The sequence below is a fragment of the Enhydra lutris genome, unplaced genomic scaffold, assembly GCF_002288905.1.
Source record: "Enhydra lutris kenyoni isolate GAN:26980312 unplaced genomic scaffold, ASM228890v2 scaffoldscaffold36, whole genome shotgun sequence".
NCBI classification, from domain to species: domain Eukaryota; kingdom Metazoa; phylum Chordata; class Mammalia; order Carnivora; family Mustelidae; genus Enhydra; species Enhydra lutris.
The window spans coordinates 8,986,137-9,011,163 of NW_019154120.1; the positions used below are offsets into that span (position 1 = coordinate 8,986,137).

At 35.5% G+C, this 25,027-nt stretch overlaps 1 protein-coding gene across 1 annotated transcript in view; it reads right to left on the reverse strand.

The window, feature by feature from the left end:
- The window catches only part of LOC111154290 (coiled-coil domain containing 102B), a 139,410-nt gene that overhangs the window by 72,241 nt on the left and 42,142 nt on the right, over positions 1 to 25,027 (reverse strand). Inside the window, exons 2-4 of the mRNA XM_022513795.1 lie at positions 22,183 to 22,795; positions 20,361 to 20,581; positions 7,845 to 7,953 (exon numbers count right to left, since the gene is read on the reverse strand). Of these exons, the coding sequence (XP_022369503.1) occupies positions 7,845 to 7,953; positions 20,361 to 20,581; positions 22,183 to 22,779 (927 nt within the window). The 5' untranslated portion in view covers positions 22,780 to 22,795. The remainder of the gene's footprint in view (positions 1 to 7,844; positions 7,954 to 20,360; positions 20,582 to 22,182; positions 22,796 to 25,027) is intronic.

Sequence of the window (25,027 nt, forward strand, 5' to 3'; positions counted from 1 at the left end):
TCTGAGTTGCACAGGCTTGAGATCCAGGAAGAGCTGATGTTTCAGTTCAAGTTTGAAATCAAGAAAAAACTGATATACTAGCTGGAAGACAATCAGGCAGGTGGAGTTATCTCTTAGTTGCAGGAGGGTCAGTTTTTTTTCTTTTTGACGTACTTTTATCATTTTTCTCAAACTATTAGTTTCTATAATTAAATATCAATGGATTCCTTTGTGTTAGGTTTTAATTTTTAAAATGGCATCGTTTAACTTAAATAGATGTTAAAACATCTGATTTCAACCTTTTTCTTTATATCTAGCTTCAGGTATATCTATACCATCTATATCTTTATATCTACAAGCAAAGTGGTTTCTGAATAGCCTAATTTTCTTTTATAATTCTTATAATAGCCTTTGAGTTAAGTAAGTCATCACAGTGTTCTGAGCATTACCTTGGCAATGTCTATAAATTATCCACTAGTAGTTCTATTAATTCTGACTTATGTAATTTAGTGCTTATATTATTCTTAATTAGTTTTGTTTAAAAAGATCTTGAAGGCACTTATATTGGCAAACTCGTGTCCCATAATGCTTCATTGTTCTTATACATTTATAGAATTCTAACACGGTATTTTATCAGCCTCATTCCTTGGCCTGATAAGCTAATTTATGCCTTGCAAAGAACAAACTGAAGAGATTTTCATGACAGATAGGCTGTTAGGGGTGAAGGTTCACTCCAATGCCCTGGAAAATCTAAACTCCTCAGTAAAGTAGAACAGTAGCCTCATCAGGCCAATAAAAGACAAGTCTAGGATTTCCACTACCCTCCTTACACTATAGCTGCAGTGGTCATTCAGAAATATAAGCATATGGAGCCAGAGAATAAAAGGGTTGGTCACCACAAATTATAATACCATTTGTTCAGCACTGCCTAGAGGAAGATGAATAAAACAGACGTGACATATATTATCATGAAGCTGACAGTTTGAAAGGAAACACAAAAATAACTACACGTTTAGAGATGGTCTTTTAAAATCTTGTATATTTCTTTGAAGTGAAATAGTAAAGGAAGCATTTTGTGGACTGAAACCATTCCTCTTTATAAAGCATATGTGAACTGAGGTTAATGATAAGATGTGACTGGCCAGGAGGAGGCAAAAGCATTTTGTGTGACTGTTCTAGACCGAGAAAACAGCATGGACCAAAAGGTACCAGTGAAGGTTCTCCAAAGAAAAAGAATATAAATATAAATATAAAGAGTATAAATATAAACACACACACACACACACACACACACACACACACAGAGAGATAAGACACAGAGAAAGAGATACAGTTATTATAGGAACTGACTCATGTAATTACGGAGACCAAGAGGTTCCAGGATCTGCAGTCTGTACCCTGCAAAACCAAGAGAGCCAGTAAAGTAAATTCTAGCCCAAGCCCAAAGACCTGAGAATTGGGAGCCAAAGTTATAATTCCCAGTCCAAGTCTGAGAGCCCAAGAACCAGGTGTGGTGATGTTTGGGGCAGGAGGAGATGGAATTAACCATCCCAAGTACACAATGTGTCAATCTGGCATCCATATGCATCTTTTAAAACCACACTTAGTCTTCTCATTAAGACAAAAACAAGGTCTTAATTCTATCTAACATGATAAAACTTTTCTGCCTAGAACTGAAAATGTACTAATTCTTCCCCAGAAGAGGCAGTAAAGTCCTTGGGTAATGTTTACTCTTCTGATATCCTTAAGTTAAATACTCTGAAGTTAAATTAATAATGCTTAAATACTGACATAAAAGCAATGCATCTTATGTTAACGATAGGGACTCAGAGAGGAAAGAAGAAGATACGAAAAGATAAGCATCGTTGGTTGCTACAGCTGGCAGGCAGAGGGATAGGGAGAGAGACAGGCACACTCAAAACAAAATAAGGAACAAACACTCATGACACTTCCAGTCCTCACTTCTCTCACTGGTCACCTGGTTGTAGCTCCTTCAACCGTTCATTCTGTGTTCCCGTTGTCTTCAGCGAGCACCTAGATGGTCATGACTCATCACCTGGTAGGATGACCCAAACCTTCACTGCTGAGGTCTCAGGGCCATTAGAAATGCTGCATGCATTGGATTGTTGTCGTTTTCCATCAACCACCATCACAGGGTAATACTAAGACTCCCCGAGGGACCTCCTGCATTCCTGACACGACCTTCCTCAGCTCCATGGGGGAGTGCCAGTCCAAATTTCCCCTGGTACGCAGGATCGATCACCCCAGCCAGCACAGGAACCCATATCCACCAGCTGATTTCAAAAAATAAAATGAAATGAAATCATGTAGACTACAGTAAATAGAAAAAGGGAGGGGAGCTTCTATATCTGCTTAAAGTATCCATCCCTGTGGACGGCGAGCTATTGGCCTGCAACTCCACGTGTCCCTCCATCTGTTATTCTTTTGTTCCCAGGAGGAGGAGAAGTTATTTCACTGGTGAATTTAAAGGAAAAACTGGTCACCTGTAGCTCTACTCCTTCCTCTCCCATTCTTTGGGTAAGAGAGATCTGCAAGAAATACACCTTCCACAATCCTTCTCAAACACAAAGGATGAAGAGTGAAAGGGTCTCACATAAAAAACGGCTTTCACCAGTCCAGTTCATCTGTGGGGATATAAGTCAAGCTTTTTAATATGGATTTTAGGATTAGGAAGCTCACTTTTCCTTAAATATAAGTCTTATCAGTAACAATTAAGGCAATATATTAAATATATTTATTAATAACATATTTATCAGTTAATGTTACTAATTATGTAATATATTGATTCCTGCAGCAGAAACTGGTTAGATGGTTACAAAATTCATTTTCTCTTTCTTTTTAAGTATATAGCTTGAATACATTTCCCAACATTCCTTACAATTAGGTGTCACTATGCAAATGGATTCTTGCCTGTGGGTTATAAGTGGAAATAAGGTACATCACCCCCAACCCTAGAGCACAAAGCATCCCCACATGATTCCCATTCTCTTTCTTTCTAATCTTGACCAGGTGCAGAGTGTCAGCTGCATGACCTCTGAGAGCCCAGGGCACAGAGTCACTGCACAGAAAGAGAAGGCTACCCTCCAAACACGTGTAGGGGGTATATGTGAGTCAAAAATTATCCTCTATTGGGTCCTATCTACTGAAATTTGAGGCACTGCTTATTAGAGCAGCTGAGGATAGAAAAGAGTGATATCATTATCGACATCCTTTGAATCGTCAACACCTGGTGGTTTAATCAGGTGGAATTAGATTTCCTTAGACTTCCAATCACTTGGAAGGCAGCTACACTCTAAGTAAAAGAGAAGTCACTGAAATGTTTGAAACAAGGTTGTAATACGATCCAGTTTTTGTTTTTAGAAATATCACTCTGGTTGCTGGATGGAAAAATAAAAAGGTCAACAGTGATGGATAAGAGACCCGGTAGGAGGGAGCAAAGCTGATGTGATGGTTATGACTGGAAAAGTGGCAGAGATGGAAAGCAATAATAGGAGCTACAGTTTAGAGTTAGAATTCATAAGATATATTAACGATTTTGGTCATTTCTATGGAGCAATTTCTTTAAGTCACAAAAATATCAAAATCAGACAATTTTCAAATAAGTTTTGAGCTCACGGCAGTACTAACACTCCACCATCCACCTATTTCAAATAAGTATCATTGAGGACATTTTCCTTATGCGTGCAGAATAGCTTCCATATTGGCAAGGGAAAGAAAAGCAAAAATAAACTATTGGGACTACATCAAAATAAAAAGCTTCTGCACAGCAAAGGAAACAATCAACAAAACTAAAAGACAACCTCCTGAATGGGAAAAGATATTTGCAAACAACATATCTGATAAAGACTTACTATCCAAAATAAAGAATTCATACAATCAACACCAAAAAAACCCCCAAATAATCCAATTAAAAATGGTCAGAAAACATAAAAAGACATTTCTCCAAAGACGACGTATAGATGGCCAACGGACACATGAAATGATGCTCTGTATCACTCATCACCAGGGAAGTGCAAATCAAAGCCACAATGAGATACACCTCACACCTGTAAGAATGGTTAAAATAAAAAAGACAAGAAATAACAAGAGTTGGCAAGGATGTGGGGGAAAAGGAACCCTCGTGCACTGTTGGTGGAAATGTAATTTGGCACAGCCACTGTGGAAAACAGTATGGAGTTTCCCCCCAAAAAATTAAAAATAAAAATACTGTATGACACAATAATTACACTACTGGATATTTATCCCCCCAAAATGAAATACTAATTCACAAAGATATATACAGCCTTACATCTCTTGCAGCATTATTTACAATCACCAAATTATGGAAGCAACCTAAGTGTCCACTGGCATAATCTTTTAAGAAGTGAATATATTTTCAACCAAACTTCAAGTAAAAAATTTAAAAAACAAAAATTTAGAAAAAATCTTATTTCTGAAAAATTAATGGTGTTAGTGTAGAATTTAGCTACATATAATCCTAATTCTAACCTTCTATTTCCCCCAAATCAGAAAGATGTTTTGAAGTATTTCAGAGAAGGCTTTATTGACAGCCCTTACTGCCATATATAGTCCCACAAAGCCTGTGTCTGTAAGTATTTAACATAAATATTTATAAAAGAACATTGTAAATTATAAATTACTAGAAACATTGTTATTATCACAAAAAGAGAGAAGACTCCTCGATAAAAATCCTTAAAAAAACAGTAAAAGTACAAAATTGTCAAAGACAAATTATACTTCATTTTTCAGTTTGAGACCAATTTTAAAATGTTAGCAGTATTCTCCACATATGGTAAGATCTCTTCCATTATGGAAAGAATCAGAGTCATTTATTGTTAAAGCAAAAGTACCATAATTGTTTGTAATAAATATTACTTCCATGAATATTTGATTCTCTAAATCATGAGATTTCATGAAAATGACCATTTCAAAAAATTGGAATTCATCATCTAGTTCCAAATCAATACTTACAGATGTGCAAAGGAAAAGCTGAATAAGTATTAAATTCAGCACGGGAACAGCATGTGGAATATAATCATTTCTACCACTCATTGTCTTGGTTGCATTTTAAATACGTATTAGATTTTACAATTAAGTTCTCATATTTACTCTTCACTAAATGTCAGTGATTTAAGAATGATTTCCCTCTAAAGAAGCCAGATTTTCAAATACATTTTTAAAAACCCTGGTCTATTAGGCACATGGGTTTCCATCTCTAAAAATTGCTAATCTTTGTATCAGCAGTTCCTAGCCAGGCGTGCATTTGCTTGTAACAGTTTCAGGTGTCTGAAACAGAATTACACTTGTATTCAAGAGCTTTTTATAGATGAAGAATTACATAAAATGAAGGTCATTTACCATAATTTTTGAGGACTGGAGTAAAAAGGAGTATTTACGTGAAGTCCCAAAGTATTCACATGAAGTATATATCATGACACATTTCTAGACTGCCATTCAACTGAACAGAAACTTTGAATATTTTACACTAATGATTACTCTGCAACACCATTTCTAAATGTACCATAAAATTCTTCTTGTTCTAATCTATTATAAAACAATTAAACAAAGCATACATAAAAATTATGTGACAACATATTTTTATTCAGTTTTTAAATATTTTTAAATATTCCACAATATTTTTTAAAATAATTTAAACATATGTGCATACCACATCTCTTCAAAAAGGCTTCCAGGTTTAGGGAGTAGAGAGATTTTAAAAAGTAATCTCATATAAATAATTCAAACAACGTTTTTCTTTATCTCTGTTAAAATGAACTTTACATCATCTACTGTAAAACTTTTTTTTATTCATTGTCACTTCCACTCAATGTTCAAATTTGTAGTTCACTGAACTGAAACATGTGCTCAAAGTTTAAATAGTTGAACAAGTTTCTCACGACAATGTTGAGGTTTTCCCTGTTCCAAAATCCCTATAATTTTATCTAGTAAAAGGATTACATATGTACTAATATATATTTCTGTATGGGTTTTTTACATTAAATTGTAATTATATGGGTTTTTTACATTAAAATGTAAGCCCATTTTATACTGTAAAATAAAATACATTGGTTTTATTTTTTCTCATCTATAAAGCTTTGTTAAAGTAGACCTGTTCCCACTTAATGTCCAAAATGTCATCTCTGAATATAAAGCATTAAACATTTTAAAATATACATATCCTTTTGTAAACCAACTCAAAATCATGCCCCTTTTCAAAAACAGTTGCTACATAAATGTTAATTGCTTGAATAAAAAGCATTAAGAAACTAATGTTATCAAGTCTGCACTGCCCACTAGTGGCAAAAGATAGTAAATGCACATTTATTTTAAAATTATAATTAAAACCCATTCTATCATCAATACTAGCTTTCTCAAATTTAGAGCCCAATATATTATAAGGGCAAATACACATACGCTCTAAATATAAATGATTTTTGTATTCTGAGCTATTTTTCCTGTATAACAATAATTTACTGTCCCTGTTCACATCAGTTCAGTTAGGTGTCTGAATCCTATGGTCCATGAATCCATACATAAACGCAGGGTATGTGTCCACACACATTCACTGTATGTACATACCTAAAGCTTGAGCTAGAAACAAAACAACTCTGACAATCTAACACGAATCTACAAAGGAGAGGTAAACCTGATGTGGCTGGTTAGCTTTACTTGTTCCATTTACCCCTCATTGAGAGATGTTCTCAAACTAACGGTCTGTGGCTCTCACTGAGATTACTTTTCGTTAATAAATGATTTTTAAGCAGGAGATATTTGCTTAATAGTATTAGGAAAAGCTCTCCCTCATTTGAAATCTCAGGGGTCCACTGTGTTAACAGAGCCGGTGTGTGACCATCACCGTCCTCCACGGACGTCAGGACGCCTGCGAGTGACTCGGAAGGCAGGCGTATGCTGGCAACTAAGGTTCCTCATGTGATTTCAGCAAACTTAATGACTCTAAACTTCACCACTTGATGGAAACAAACCTGAAGCAACATTAAGATGGGATTTCACCAAGAGAAATATGGCTTACCACTTTTTTTTAACAACAGATGGAATAATGTTTCTGAGGCACAATTACATACAGAATTTAGATACTCACCTTCTCTAGACAGCTGGTCAGCATATACATGCTTTGTATACATAGATATACATGTGTGTATATACATATAATATATAATGTATAATATATAATTAATATAAACACACAGATATACACACCCAAATAAATGAAGACTCATTTGAAGCATTTGGCTTGTCATCATTTTGTCAGGATTTTTCTTTTCTTTGCTCATTACTCTACCCCACCTGCTTACCTGGAACGATGCTTTGGTATACACAAGATGGGCAATTAATATTGTTTTAACAATGAATATTAATAAATCATTGACATGGGAAAGGTTCAGACAGCATTTTAGCGATGAAAATGCAAAGGAAAATTATAAAGGCAAGTGCCTGATCCTGAGGAACCCATAAAGACAATATGAAAAGAACCTAGGTGCACTTGAGATATATTGATATTTTCAGACTGCTACATGAAAGATAAAATTGTTTACTGCAAGTGCTATGATATAATGACCTCCTTAGCAGTCCCTTTAAACGTGCCTGGAATGGATAGTTAATGGTGTCACACTGATCATTCAAAATATGTGTTCTTTAGAAAAAGATTCCTTATGGGTTGAGTTTGACTGAGTTCACATGGACATGGGAGTGAAAATATCCCTTTTATGGAGGAAATTCAATTTTTTAACTTTTCCTCGTCTATGGAGCTTTCCGCCCACTAGGTAACACATCCAAACAAGACAACAGTCAGTTTCATTTTCCCCTGACATTGTGCGCCTCCATACCTCTTTCAGATTTTTTGGCTTTGATTCTTTCAGTTCTTCATATTTCCATTTCCATACAGACAAAGCTGACTCCAGTCGTTCTATTTCTTTTTCCAAAGATGAGCGCATTCTAAATAAAGAATTAAAAATAAAATAGACTTAAAATTTAAAAATAATTGTAGGAACACATTCAATATTTGATTTTCTATTTTCCTTATTTTTATACTTGTATACGGCCATTGTAATCACAGGAAAACTTTTCTAGCTTATTAAAAATTACAAATATTGAATAAAACTTGGTTTAATTTGTTATTCTAACAATTAGCATTAGAGTAAGTTAAACATATTTAATTTGGCTTTGCTGGTATCAAAATATTTGACTTTCTGCCTGCTTTCTCCTGTATTTTTCATTTATTTCTCTCATTCTCTTATTCATATTGTTTTCTTAAATAGGAGGATATATAAATATATCTAATTTTAACATGGCTTTTATCCAACTTCATATTCTGACTATATATGAATAAAGAATCCTTTGATATGAAAGAGAATGCCAAGGACTCCACAAAGTAATTTAAGAAATAATTTACTGGAGATATAAAAATACTTTTTAAAAAATATTTGCAATTTTGTTTTAATGAAGCAATTTCACTGGCATCTTTATTTAAAATAATTGAAATTAATTTATCCATTTGTACAACAAATGACAAGTTAGGATTGAAGTCTGGTCCTTTAATATCTCAATTATTGACTTTTTTTGTATGGCCATATGTCTGTCAGAGTGACTCACTGAAAATAATTGTTTACTTCTGGTGGTAATTAGCATATACCGACCCTTGCAGATGGCCAATCCTCATCTGTGTGTGGTGCACCAGATTAGTGTTAAAAAATGCTCAATCTCTTTTCTCTACCTCAATGGACAGAGTTGCTTTCCCCAATCCTTGTTTCTAGGCTTTGACAATGGGATATTAGCAGATATGACAGACCCAGACGTTTGTAAAGAATCTGTGTGGTTGGGCTTCTTCTCTTATGTCTCAGCCATCACCGTGAAAAGTTTCCCCAAGGAATTGCTGTCCCCAAATAAAAACATAAAGCAGATCTGAGCCCAACCTTACTATGGCAACAAGCTGATCTGGCTCGCCTTTTTTTGTATCCATATGGGCTAAAATAAATCATTGTTTTAGGCCACTGAATTTCGTGTGTGTGTGTGTGTGTGTGTGTGTGTGTGTGTGTGTGTGTGTTGTTCTTTTGTGTTTTTCCTGCAGCAAAAGATAACTGACGTAGAAAATGATACTTAAAAGGGGGATGCTACAGGAAAAAATGGTGATAAAACATAAGCAGCTGGGAAAATGGTGATAATGGTAAGTAATGAGGAAATCATCACTTGCAGTATTTTGGAAAATGGAAAAGGTGCCTGACATCACCAGTGGAATGCTGGAGGGCACCATTAGGCTGAGCCTTCAAAGTGTTTATGCAACTGGTTTTACCTTCTTGTATTTTGGCCATAGCAAAGAGAAGTATGTAGCAATGCAGACTCACTGCTCCCCATGGGAGTATGAGAGATGGGATCATAACCAGTCTTTCCTGCAGAGCCCAGTCTAGATCAGTCACATTTAGTTGGCTCACAGAGTCCAGCTAAGTAAAGTCTCATTGTTGTATACCACTGAGATTCTGTGGCTGTTAGTTAATAAACCTTATTGTAATTATAATTAACCAATACACACACTTGGTTCTATTTTAGTTTAATGTCATTAGAAGGATCTTAGAAACATATTCACAGATCTAGAAGATGTACCCAGAATCAAAACAGAATGTCATTTACATATTTATGAGAAATATGAATCTTCCAGTTAGTAATACTATGAAAATAATTTAAAATAGAATTAGGTCATAAATACATTAATTTAATTCAATCAATGGCTAAACATCTTATTAAAAAGTTATATAAGTATATTTGCATGAACCAAGCCATAGAACTCAAGAGAACATGTGAGAATGTTAGGGTTTAACCTCAGAAGACTCAGGTTGCAAAAACACCAGCACCATTTATGACTATAATTTTAAATGCCTTATTAACAGCAAACATATTAAAACTAACAAACAAAAGGGCTTGATATAAAAGTATGTCCTATGAATACTGCCTATGAATGTCCACAACTACAGATTAACAACCTCAGTCCAAAATCCTGATAGATAAGCAGACCCAGCCAGCTAATGACCCCAACTTACTTACTTAAAATAATTTATATAACTTAAAATAAATAAATAACTAAATAAATAACTAATAAAATAAATAAATAAAATAAATAACTTTTATAACCTAAAATAAAAGATTTTATTTATTATTTATTTATTTATTTTAAGATTTTATTTATTTATTTGACAGAGAGAGAGAGAACACAAGCAGGCGAGTGGGTGAGGGAGAAGCAGGCTTCCCGCTATGCAGGGATCCTACTGCGGGGCTGAGCCCAGGACCCTGGGATCATAACCTGAGCCGAAGGCAGACTCTTAATGACTGAGCCACCCAGATGCCTCCCAAGATATTATTTTTATTCTTAGTGACTATGTTTGGGATTTCAAGAAGGGGATTTGGTATGAAATAATGAACAAACTGCCAAATACTAATATCTGGTGTCACACTTAAATGGAACATGTAAAAATCACTGTACATTAAAATATGTTCTATATTTGGCATTTGGATAATGAGGTTTTTGGATGATTAGGCATATTTGAATATTAAAAGAAATTGAGTATTGACTTAGACTTGGAAATTTGTTTCAAAATATAAGAAAATTTCACTAAGTTTGTAACTTCATTGGAATGTTTAAAAATCACCATATTTAGAATTTTAATTTACTAGAGTTGCATGAGAAGAACATGGGAATCTTTTTTCTGTCAGGGATTGAAAATTTTAAAAAGGAAAAGGAATACAGTAAATTAATAAATTCACTTCATTAAAGGATACTAATTAACTACATTTGTGTAATAAGCACACATTGATAAATTTTCTCAAAACTTATCAGTACAATAATATAAAAATTTACTTGAGAAAAGTCTACATTTTAAAATTTCCAAATTCAAGATCATACATGTTCAGAAATCACTCTGAGTTTTTTAATGTAACACTTTAATAAATCAAATGATAATGTTAGCAAAAAACTCATATTAAGATAAAAATGATTTCTTATTACTTCAGAATAAATGTTAATTCTCAAAATTGTCATCAAAAAGTACTGGGGTGGGGCGCCTGGGTGGCTTGGTGGGTTAAGCCTCTGCCTTTGGCCCAGGTCATGATCCCGGGGTCCTGGGATCAAGCCCCGCGTCTGGCTCCCTGTTCAGCGGGGAGCCTGCTTCCCTTCCTCTCTCTCTGCCTGCTTCTCTTCCTACTTGTGATTTCTGTCAAATAAATGAATAAAATCTTAAAAAAAAAAAAAAGTACTGGGGTAAACATTCTTTCAAGAATTTTATAAGAGGGGGCGCCTGTGTGGCTCAGTGGGTTAAGCCTCTGCCTTCGGCTCAGGTCATGATCCCGGAGTCCTGGGATCGAGCCCCGCATCGGGCTCTCTGCTCAGCAGGGAGCCTGCTTCCCTTCTCTCTCTGCCTGCCTCTCCGCCTACTTGTGATCTCTCTCTGTCAAATAAATAAATAAAAATCTTTAAAAAAAAAAAGAATTTTATAAGAGGCTCAAGAAGACCACTTCAAACTATGTATTAATTAAACTTTTAATCTTAGTTATAGAGAAACATAGGTGTATTCTAAACATATAATTACATCTAAATTACACCTAGACTTAGAATAGTCAAAGCCAGTTCATGAAATGAAAATAATAGAATTTTGTCCAACTGTATTAAAATGAAATGGATTCCTATTCCTTATTTAAGGCAAATTAATAATGCTTAAAATAGAGTATTATTTATCTCTTAATGCAATCTTATCTTAAATGCAATAACTAATATTTATTAGTTTACTGAAATTAAATTATGTATTTTTATTACATAAAATGGTAAAATTTTGTCAGAGAAATGAAAGGACAGGCAATTCATAAACACATATTTAGTGGTAATGTGATGCTTAGATATTTTTATTTTTAGTATGGCTTCATGAAAAAATTTTGTGACTCTATGCAAGCAAGCATTGAGGACATAAGGACATTGCACACTTAAATTTATGCAGCAGAGGGCACTCTTTAAATTCTTAATTCCTGGCCTAATCAATTTATTCTATATTTTGGAGGGATTTTCAAAATTGATTAATTTTACAGGTAAATTTATAACTGAAATTTAAATTATCATATCACTTGAACTACAAGGTGACAGAAAAAAACTCACTTTACTCTAAAGAGTATTGCATAATTTATGCGCTTCTTTTAAAAAATAACAAGGTCCAGAAAAAATGAAGTATTTTTAATATGATGATATGAACTTTTAAAGATCTAATTGCTAAAATATTTAACATTTGCAGAACTAAAAGATAAAGTGTGAACCCAAATGATTTTTATGGAAAGATATAATTGTATTTCTATGTAATCTTTTGATACTTTGTTAACTATCATGATCCCATAATAATTGAAGATAAAGGGGTACTCTGGTGGCTCAGTTGTTAAGCATCTGCCTTAGGCTCAGGTCATGATTCCAGGGTCCTGAAATCCAAGCCCTGCATCAGGCTCCCTGCTCAGCGGGAAGACTGTTTCTCCCTCTCCCACTCCCCCTGCTTGTGTTCCCTCTCTCACTCTCTCTCTGAAATTAAATAAATAAAATCTTTTTAAAAAATTGACCATAAAATTTGGACATATATATAGACAGGAAAATAAACCAAAATATTTTTCAGGGATGAAAATTTCTGAAACATAAATATTTGGGGATAGAATTAATCATTTTTGAACGGTTTCATTGTAAAATATCTAATAAGTATTTTCTTAAAGGTCTATTAATATCAAATGCTTTTGCCAGACAAAAACAAATTAACTTATAATAACATCTAGATACCAATTTTTCTATTAGTTCAAATTATAGAGTTAGTATCAAACTATAAAGAATAAAAAGAAGTTTCTAAATGTGTTTTTAATCAGCAGTGTTTGTCATTTGGGGATTCCATTCCCAAGTAGTTACAATTACAACTTTGAGCATTTGCAGCATCTTTCAGCGAAGAGCCAAAGCCATATATAGTTAATTTAATTAGAAAAGAGGTGAATTTATAGATGACTATAAAGATCAGAGATGTTTGGAACGATCAGAGACTGATCCAGACTGGATCCGGAGGCGATCCAGCCAGGAGCAGAGGACTACTCTGATGCCACAGAGCTGATCCTATGAAGACCCCACTGCCTGTTGCCTATGCACTTTCTTGGTTATCAATTGTGTGTCTGACAAGTAAGTATTTCAAATTAGCCAATTTAAGTAGTAAAGGATATTAATAGCTCAAAGAATCTTTTTGAGGCAATTCTGAGAAGATCCAGAGAAGCAAATGGGGAACCTGCAGAGTCAGGGGTACCAAAGAGGATGCCACAGCTATCTTCCCATCAGCATTTCAATGCAGCCACCATTTAGGGACAGACAGCACAGCATGGCCTCAACACCACCAACTCCAGACTTGGCGAGAGTGTCACTAGAGACCAGAGCTCACTGCTGCCTCTGGGATCAAGATGTAGCTACGGCCACAGCCTTTCTCCTCACCGCGATGGATTCTGGGTGCTTGCTGCTTCTTGGGGCATTAGCTTCTGCTAGAAAGTCTGGGTGGCTACCCCTGAAGAGATGCTCCTATGTCAAGTTTCTGCTCCTTAACTACCAGGGAAACTCAGGTTGAGACTTACTAGCAATTGTGTAGTCTATGCAGAGAAAGAGAGTCCATCTCCCTCGGTAGGGGACAGCTCAAACAAAAAAGATACTAGAGAGTGAAAAACAATTGCAGAAGTACACAAAAAGTGACTTGAAATGGATTAAATATAAGACTGAAACTCTAAAACTCCTAGAAGAAAACTTAAGGGAAAAATTCCTGGATATTGGTATTTGGCAATACTCTTTTGGATTTGGCACCGAAAGCACACATAAATAAGTGGAAGTACATCAAGCTAAGAAGCTTCTGCCCAGGAAAAGAAATAATCAACAAAATGAAAAGGCAACCGAAGGAATGGAGAAAATATTTGGAAACCATGTGTCTGATAAGAGGTTAATGTCCAAATTATATAAGGAATTCACACAGTTCAAAAGCAAAAACAAAACAAAACAAAAACAAAAACGCCCCCAAACAAACCAAAACAAAGAATGAGCAAGGCAGAGTGGACAGTCTTCCAAGAAGACATATAAATGGCCAAGTAAATGAATAGATGCTTAACATAACTCATCATCAGGGAAAAGCAAACCAAAACCGCAGTGAGGTATCACTTCACCACTTTAGAACGGCTGTTATCAAAAAGACAAACAGTAACAAGTGAGGCTAAGCGTGTAGTTAAAATGTCATTGTTGAGGAGAATGTAAATTGGTGTAGCCACTATGGAAAAAGATATGCAGGTTCCTCAAAAAATTAAAAATAGGACTGTCATATGATATAGCAATCCCATTTCTAGGTATACAACCCAAGGAAAGGAAATCAGTACCTCGAACAGACTTTGGTGTCCCTGCAGCATTATTCACAAAAGCCAAGATACAGAAGCAATCTGATTGTCCATCTACACATGCAAGATACAGAAAATGTGAGGGGTGTGTGTGTACGTACATATGTAGGACGTTACACTAAGTGAAATAAGCCGGACACAGGATGACAAATACTATACCCTTTCATTTATACGCACAATCTTAAAAAGTTGAACTCACGGTAACAGAGAGTAGAATGGTGAGCACCAGGGGCTGGGAAGTGGGGAGAGTTAGAAGATGTCAGTCAACGGCACAAACTTTCGAACTTACTTATGGAGTAAGTTCTGGGAATCTAATGTGCGGCACAAGGACTGTAGCTAACAATAGCGTGTTGTACACCAGAGATTTGCTGAGAGGGTAGATCGAGAGCGGTCTCATCACACACACAAATTATTAATGGCGTTAAGTGATAGATGTATTAACTAGTGGGATTGTGGTGATCATTTCATAGTGCTACCAAAACATCACGTGTGCTTGTTGGGATGAGCACGGGTGACATATGAAACTGCTGATTCACTCTATCGTATAGCAGCGACTGACGTGATGCTGCGTGTTAACTGGAATTAAAATAGAAAAAGAAAACCCACCCAAAACCCATCCTGTTGTACAACTTGAATATACACAAATTTTGTTTCTCAGTTATACTTCAATGAAGCTAGAAAAATAAATACATATGTATAAAGGAATACAAGCCATAAATCACTTTATTAAAAAGGCAAAGGTTTACCGCATACCCTGTTAGTAATAATGAATAAGTAAGTAGGCCTGGCTAGTCTTTAATAATATTACACTAAATAGTATTAACTAGACTTGCATGCCAATCTGTTGTGTTCACTGAGGAATTCTCAACAAGATTTTAAGTCTCATTTTATTGAGGAAAAAACACACCATTTAATGAAGCAAAGCAAAATAATTGAAGCATATTACCTTCCTGCTATAGAAAATAAACCATAAATAAAGTTGAGAGAGGAGGACGGAAGTTGTGCTGAAATGACATGGAGCAAACATTTTCTAAGGGATACAGGTGCCATCTGCAGTTTAATTTGAGAACTGGTTCTAAATGGTAAAATATTTTACCTCATCGTCACCTTTATTTACGATATGACGTCGCCAAAGTTCCTCTCCCTCAACGTCTAGTTACACCTAGCTCTCTCTCTAGGAGGATCAGATCCCCTCCTCACCTCACCTTTTCTGCCTGGGAAGTCTTTATCTGAGAGATCAAAAATGCATAAATTCTAATACCTGAGGAACTTCTAGATACTGGATAATTATTTTCATAAAACCGAATAGTGCTCAGAATGCAAATAATATGATAAAGTTTATTGTGTCTGATAAGGAGGTTCTCATCAGTGACAACGGTGGGAAGGATCCCCTGAGTTCTCTTGGCTGATTCCTGCGCTCCAGTTAAGAGAATTTTCCCACTAGTTGGAAACAGAGAAAAGATTACATTCACATGTTCTCAACTCTGGCCCATCCACTTGCTCAGATTCCAGGAGGAAAACTTGAAAAAGTTAGACAGATTTATTGCAACAGCATATACTATATCCTTGGGAAACATTCTCTTGTGATAGAAAAAAGGCTTTGTGATTGCCTCGCATGGACGGCATGCTGATGCTGACTCACGGACACGTAACACCCACGGGCCTGTTCCTGAAAGAGAGGAGTGAGGAGACAAAGTGGTATCAGAGGTCTCCTTTCCCCCTTATTTTCTGGCCTGACTATGGTTTATATATTGACGTCCCAGCAAACTGGAGAATTTACTTACTATAGGGATTGTTAATTTATCCCCAGGAAGTCAAACATAATGTGTGTGTGTATGTGTGTCTGAGTGGGAGTGTAGAGATACACATGTGTATCATTAAAGCTGGCACCTCAGGCTGTTTACATGTAGGAAGGAGCAGCTTCCTATGGTCCTACTACATTATGTCAGGGAAGTAACACTGTGAGTGGGTGTGAGAGAAGTCTATAACCACTAAAAAGTTAAATCCTTCAAGAAATAAAACACAGAGGTTAGAACTTGACAGCAACTTACAATTCCAGATGAAATTTCTATGTGGGTACAGGCCTAAAAATTAATTCAATTTTTTCTCCTTCCCACTAATGTCAATCACCTCTATTTGGAATTTATACTTGATGGTAGAATAACAAATATTTATTCCATACACAGGAATATTATTATAATCTATTGTATTATGATTGCATTATCACAATCGATTCATATGGTGAGGTACAGACAAAGCATCTGAAAAAGGGAATTAGGGATGGGACTAAATTTCAGAGGGACTAATGAGAAATTTCTGGCTAACATACAGAATGGCATATAAAGGGCTTATACTACCTGTGAAAGGTTTGTGGGCATGTTATCATTATTCCAATCCATTTAAATAAGGAAAATTGAAACCATAATATAATATATATTTATATTCATATTTATTTATATTCATGCTTATTTCTCCCATTTTTTCCTACCCATTAAGAGTCTTATAACTAAAGAGACAGAAAAATAATGATTTTCAGATTTGGGAACTGTATTTGACAGTGTATCAACTATTCCACACAATGCTAATAATTGTCTAAGGTGATCATGAATAAATAACAAAAAAATCATACTGAGTAAATCACACTAGTAGTTACCTTCCCACACATAATTCATGTTTGATTCTCACAAGAATTCAGTGGAGAGGGCAGAAGTGATGTTATATGACTTTGAGACAAGGTCATTAAAACGCCATATATTTCTCTTTGTGTCAAGAAGTTCACTTTCGACCAAGCCACTACACTCTGAGGAATCAAAGTGGCCACATGGATAGTCCTGCATGTCTCAAATGATCCCTCAAAATGATAGTCTCAAATATGAGAGTAAAGTTAGGAGGCTTCAGATGATTCTGGCCCCCAGCCTTCAAGTCATCTCCAGCCTTGAGCCATCCAGCTGAATCCACATGTAGTGAAAGATGAGTTGTCCACACAAAGCCATGCTCAAGCTTCATGAACAGAATAAATGGTGATTGCTGTTTCAACACTAACCACTGTGTGGGAAGTTTTATTATAAAACAATATATAAGAGGCACCTGGGTGGCTCAGTGGGTTAAAGCCTCTGCCTTCAGCTCAAGTCATGATCCTGGGGTCCTGGGATCGAGCCCTGCATCGGGCTCTCTGCTCAGCAGGGGGCCTGCTTCCTCCCTCTCTGCCTGCCTCTCTGCCTACTTGTGATCTCTGTCAAATAAATTAAACACACACACACACACACACACACATATAACTGGAATAGAGGTACCACTATCCATATTTTTACAAAGGCGACAACAGCACAGTCTTGGCTAACCCACTATCATGTAGCTGAATATGTCAGAACCAAGGAGGATATCCAGGTCATTTAATCTCAAATCTAGTGCTCACAAATGATCAATGAATAAAGCATGTTTTTCTGCAATCAATAAATCACAAATTGTGAACTGTCCCTTATGAATATTAACATATTTTTCATTTTTATTGACTTGCTGATGTCTACTAATGATGTAAAAATTAGAAAACCCACTGGCTATTCTAGCCAAATGCATTACTGATTCAAACACAATTAAGGTAAATCTGCCAAAGATGATGAGAACAAGGTTATAATAAAGAATGAGAGAAACTAAAAATGAACAAGTTATAAATTAGTCTTCAAAATTCAAAAATTGACTTCTTTGCCATTGTTTCTGGAGATTTCCTCTGATCCTTTCTTGTCTTTTGGTCTTTCCTTTATAATCAAGAGTTCCCTTTAATATTTCTTGCAGGGCTGGTTTAGTTGTCATGAGCTTCTCTTTGTCTGGGAAACTCTTTATCTTTCCTTACCTTCTGAATGTCAGCCTTGCTGGATGGAGTATTCTTGGCTGCGGATTCTTCCCATTTAGCCCTTGAATATGTCATGCCCTCCCTTCTGGCTCACCAAGTTTGTTGAGAAATCTCTAGCTAGCCTTATGGGTTTTCCCTTTTAAGTGAAGGACTTCTTTTGTCTTGTTGCTTTTCTTATTTTTGCATCACTGTATCTTGAAAATATAATTACAATATGCCTTGGTGTTGGCCTGCTTTTATTGATTCTCATGGGAGTTCTCTGTGCTTCCTGGATCTGGATGACTATTTCCTTCCTCAGATTAGGGAAATTTTCTGCTATTATTTCTGGAAATATATTTTCTGCTCCATTTTCTCTCTCTTCTTCTGGGACTCCAATAATATGAATATTACTACATTTGATAGAGTCACTGATTCTCCAAGTCTATTCTCATGTTGTATAATTCTTTCTTTTGTTCTGCCTCATTATTTTCCATTATTTTGTCTTCTAGGTCATTAATTCATTCCTCTGCTTTTTCCAGCCTGTAGTTCCTTGCATCAAGCCTGTTGCCAATCTCACTTATTGCATTCTTCATCACTGATTGATTCTTTTTAAACTCTTTTATCTTTGTGTAAGGGTCCAAATGGCAGTAAATACATATCTATCAATAATAACTTTCAATGTAAAGGAATAAATGCTCCAATCAAAAGACACAGTGTATCAGAATAGATTAAAAAATTATATGCTACTTATAAGAGATTCATTTTAGACCTAATGACACCTGCAGATTGAGAGTGAGGGGATGGAGGAATATTTATCATGCAAATGGATATCAAAAGAAAGTCAGAGGAGCGATGCTTATATTAGACTAAATATATAGACTAAAACTAGAATTTTTTGTTCTTGTATTGTTTCTGTCCTGCTTTGGTAGCAGGGTAGTGATGGTCTCATGTAATGATTTTGAATATATTTCCTCTATTCCATTATTTGTAAGATTTTGATAAAATTGTCATTAATTTTTTTTTTTTTTAATGTTTGATAGAATTCACCAATGAAACCATGTGGTCCTGGGCTTTTCTGTGTTGGAATATTTTTGATTCCTAATTCAACTTTCATTCTTGTTATTGGTCTAAGAAGATTTCCTATTTCTTGGATTCAAGATTCATGATTCAATCTTGGTAATTTGTTTGTTTTTAGAAATCATCTTGTTTTGTTTTGTTTTTCCTAAGTTTGTTTATGGTAACATCATACTCTATATTTCTGTGGATATCTATTGTATTATTTTCTCCTCCATTTCTCATTTTGGTTTTTGAGTCTTCTCTTTTTTCTTGGTTAATGTAGTTAAACCATTGCCAATTTTGTTTATTTTATTATTATTATTATTTTTTAAACTGGTCACTACTTTAATGTTAAGTTTTTGTTTATTCTGGTCTTTTTTATTTAATTCTGATTTTCCTTTGTTATTTTCCTCCTCTACTAAATTTTAGCTAAGTTCTTTTTTTTCTAGTTCCTTGTGGTAAAATGTTATTTATTTGAACTTTTTTTCTTAACACAAGTATTTTTAGGATAAATTTCACTCTAACATCTACTTTTGCTGCATCCCACAGATTTTAGAATATTGTATTTTCTTTTTCTTATGTTTTGAAACATGCTGATTTGCTGTTGTATTTGTAATTTGGCCCACTGCCTGTGCAGTAGTGTGTTATTAATATTTATATATTAAATATTTAATATTTTAAAAATTCAAAAAATGAATATACATCTAACTCATTTTTATTCTTATTTATTTATTTTTTTAAACATTTACTTGACAGACAGCGAGAGCAAGAACACAAGCAGGGGGAGTGGGAGAGGGAGAGCAGGCTCCCGCTGGGCAGGGAGCCTGATGTGGGGTTTGATCCCAGGACCCTGGGATCATGACCTGAGCTGAAGGCAAATGCTTAAGGACTGAGCCACCCAGGTGTCCCTAACTCATTTTTAAAATATTACTACTTCATGGCTAATCATAGGTCAAATACATTATCAAATGGCCTGCTTGCTAGACTTAACGTCAATAAGTTTGAAAATCAGGCTTGGTTAAAGGAAAAAATGATTAGCACTTACTCTCTTTCTTTCCATAAAATTTTTTGGAACTCATCCAGATGCACCTGCAAAGCTGAAATTTCAGGCACTTTACTCTCCAAAGGCAGGTTTATTGCTTGCAGTCTTAATGCAGATTTCAGTGTGCAATTTTCAGAACCACCATTTTTGAATGAATTAGGACAGTCAAGATTGAGTTTCATCTCCTCATTTAATCTTAACTGGCCAATAATCAAACCTTCTTCCTGAAAAGAAAAAAACATATAAAATAATTATTGTTATTTTTTAAATCTGGTGTAGAAAAATCATGAAGAAAACATATTTTTGGAAGGAAATAAATGTTATGATTCAGCATGAAATTCCTATTTTCATTTCTTTATCAGTCTGTAAGAGGTATATGGTTGAACTTTAACTTGCATTCCTCAAGTTTTTTTTCTTATATGTTCTACATTACAGTAAAATACATTTCAGTCTTTGAAAAATTTCCATTTCAATGGAATCTAGGTTATAGCTACCATAAATCTCATGCATCATAGAAAGGCTTAAAATTTTAGATGGAATTATAGAAGAACAAGATATTATGATTTATATTTTTAGAGGTGGAATTAAATAGAAAGGAATTAAGTAGAAAGGAATAACGATATAAGTAGAATTAAGTAGAAAGGAATTAAAGGAAATAAGTAGAATTAAGTAGAAAGGAATAACGATATAAACAGATTTTATTTAAAGAGATAAAATGAATTCCTAAAGTTTCTGCAAGTATGGTCCATAGGTTGTTAACAGTATTTTCCATGTTAAAAAAAATGGATAAATAAGGTTATGAACTGCTATATAAAATAAATTTTTAAAAAGTTTATTTCATGCAGAATTCTCAAAAACTTCAAGATTTCAAAAATACCAAGAAAATCCCAAAGTGGATAATGTGAATGTGAAGCATTCCATAAAGATATTTCCCTATGGTACCCATTTTATAGGAATTAATTGTGAGGCTAAAGTCCCAAATCTCGGGAAATGTTTAAACTACTGTATGAATAATTTATTATTATTGTCATAATTAGGGTAAAGAGAGTAGTCTCTCTAAATATTTAATTTTCACATAAAAAATGCTGAGTTAATTTTTCTTAAAACTATAAGTAAGATCAGTAATATGGGCTACTGAATTGTGTCTCATTCAAAAACTTATATGTTGGGCGCCTGGGTACTCAGTGGTTAAAGCCTTTGCCTTAGGCTCAGGTCATGATCTCAGGGTCCTGGGATCGAGCCTCACATCGGCCTCTCTGCTCAGCAGGGAGCCTGCCTCCTCCTCCTCTCTCTCTCTGCCTGCCTCTCTGCCTACTTGTGATCTGTCTGTCAAATAAATAAAAATTAAAAAAACAAAAACAAAAACAAAAACCTATGTTGAAGTCTTACCCTGCCCCTGTCCCCAGTACCTTAGAATGACACTGCATTTGGTATAGGGTCTTTAAAGAGATCATTAAGTTAAAATGAGGTCATGATGGTGGGCCTAGAGATAGTTTCTTTATGAGGAAATTTGGAGATAAAACACACACAGAGAAAAGATGATATAAAGACACAGGGAGAAGATGGTCATCTATAAGCCAAGGAGAGGTCTCTCAAGAAACCAAACCTGTCTATGCCTTGATCTCACACTTCTAGCCTCTAGAACTATGAGAAAATAAATTTCTGTTGCTGAAGCCACCCAGTCTGTGGTACCTGGTTATGGCAGCCCAAGCAAATAAATATAGTCACCACCGGGTTTGTCATTTTCCCTTTCCTCCCCGTTACTGTATACGGCATTTGAATATGCTCATAATCTCTGAATTCCTCTACTGAGTTCTTTTCTTACCTTACTATCTGTATTGTCCTTTGTAGGAAATTCTCTTTTCACCAGACGTTCTCTGATAGACTTACATGTTTGTGAACCAATTTGAAATCGTTCTCCTCGTGCAGAGGGCACTTCTATGAAACCAGGATGCTTCAGGTCCTGGGTGATTTCTAACACCTTTTGATGTGGCAAACTTTGTTTCTTTTTCAATGCACTCAATTCTTTCATCGTCATCTCTAATTTTATTCTGAGCTGTCTTCCCTCCTCCCTGGCGCTGTTCCTTTCAGCCCGAACTTTGCTCCACTTTTCTCTCCAGTTGGCAGTGCAGTCTGACCACCACCGCATGGTCTTCTCCATCTGGGCAGCTCTGGCCTTGACTTCTTCAAGTTCCCGCAGGCGAAGCTCTTCACAGATATTCCATTCACTGCTGTTGCATGAGTGTGCATAGACGTTGTGAGCAGAATGTGATTGCAGCCCCTGAAGTGGCAAACAGTAATGACAAGTGTCCCTGGGCAGGGAAGCAGGTGCTACCATGTCACAAGGCGGTTTTGTTGATGACTGTTGCATCTGGAAGATTTGTGTTTCCTCAATTAACCGATGGATGGAATCTAAATTCATATTTATCTTTTCAGGTCTAAGAAAAGACAGAGAACATAATTATATTTGAGTTTCCCTTGCAATTACAAGAGCAAGACCTACATTTAAAAAAGAAGGTTTATGAAAACAATGTATCTTTCAATATTGCATATTTTCCTTTCCACTGTAACTAAAAATATGGAAAAACTCATGCATTTATAATTTTCCTCAAAAAACCAGAAATTGCTCCTACTACATTTTGCCAAATGAGTAAAAATAAAAATATAATGATGCAATTGGGGGTAGCATATGACATGAATAATTCATTTTAAGAAATCCAATTCTTTTCAGGTAATATTTACTGTAATATATGTTGTCCACTAACTACTCAGCGATCCTCTTTTCCCTGCTAATTCAAGCACAACCTGTTTAAGTGGAAGGCAGAAGCTATTGATTTTTGGGAGGATAAATGTCTATTTTAATCCCAGGGGCTAAATCCTAACTGGTCTCTTCCATGATGGCCTCCACTTCACTGAGCATTTACTAGTCTCAAGTCAGCATAGGAACTAGTCGTGGCTGAGATTTTAGGGGAAATCTGCAGGGAAAGTTTCCCACCTAAAAAACATGGGAAAAAAACAATCACAAAATGAAAAACTCTTTTCTTCTGCTTCTTTCTGCCTAAACCAAGACATGATTCTGGAAGAAGGCAAGTGTAACAGCCACCTTATAATATTTAAAATGGTAGAACAGAAAGAGGAAAAGCACTTGATTGAATGATTGAACTGCAGCATGAAAGCTAGAATGTGTACCTGTGGTTTTCTTGCCATGTGAGAATGATTACCTAACTTTATTTAAGGTGTGATTGCTGAGTTTTCTGTCACTTGCAGTCAAAATGGCATCAGACTGATACATGAATTATTTTCATCCCATGATTAATATTATGATAAATTCTAAAAAAATATATACTGAATAAGACATGGTGTTTGTCTTAAAGATTTTGTAGTTCAGTGGATGAGACAGGCACATAAAAATTAAAAAATAAATATTCACACAGTAAAATATATTTATTACTCCATCAATTTTTTACTTAGTACATATTGTGCGTCAAGTTGGTGCTAGGTTGCTAGGGTATGTAGGAGGTGCTGTAAGGAGCACTGCTCAGGAAAGTGATGAAATGTCTCCTACATGAAGAGGCTTCCCGGCACAGAAAACACTGAGGGGTCTTAGCAATTTCAAAGCTTTATAAAGGAATTGCAGGCCACTTTCCATATAAATAACAAAGACAAATTAATTGGTAAAAGCAGACCTACTTATCAGTATGTATATCCATTACTTTACTCAATATGGCAACATAGCTATATTGATGACAGCAAGGAGAACCTTTCCTTTAAACTGAACACTTAAAACATGCAGGTTAATCTACAAATTAATAAAGTTCTGTAGTTATATAAGATTGCCCATTTTTACTATCAAATAAGATATATTGGTATAAATAACATTTAATGTACATGACATTAACTCCTCTCATTTTTTATTTGCTTTTATACAGTTACAGATCATAAGCTGTCTCCTTACAAACCATCCACTTCATCAACTGAAGGGGTTTCATAAAACTAACAACCTAGAAAATAAGTTTTTTCTTTTTTTAAAGATTTTTTTATTTATTCATTTGACAGATAGAGATCACAAGTAGGCAGAGAGACAGGCAGAGAGAGAGGAGGAAGCAGGCTCCCCGCTGAGCAGAGAGCCCGATGCGGGGCTCGATCCCAGGACCCTGGGATCATGACCTGAGCCGAAGGCAGAGGCTTTAACCCACTGAGCCACCCAGGCGCCCCAAGTTTTTTCTTTTTTTTAAAGATTTTTTTTTTTTTTTAAGAGGGAAATAGAGCATGAGCGGGGTGGGGGCAGGGAAAGAGGGACAGAGAGAATCCTCAAGGAGACTGCTCTCTGGGCGTGGAGCCTGGTGTGGGGCTCAATCCCAGAACCGAGATATCATGACCTGAGTCAATCAAGAGTTGGCTGCTTAACTGACTGAGCTACCCAGGCGCCCCCAGAATAAATCTTTATATGCTGACTTACAAAATAAGTCTTTATTGAAAAAAAATATTAAATGTGTATCACTCTCAAGTTAAAAGAAGAAAACCCATTTTAACAAGTGTTCTGTAGAGGTGCCAGACCAATTCACTCCTTATTATAACACTCAGAGTACTACAGACTCATGGTTGTAACACTCGGAGTACTACAGACTCATGGTTGTAACACTCGGAGTACTACAGACTCATGGTTGTAA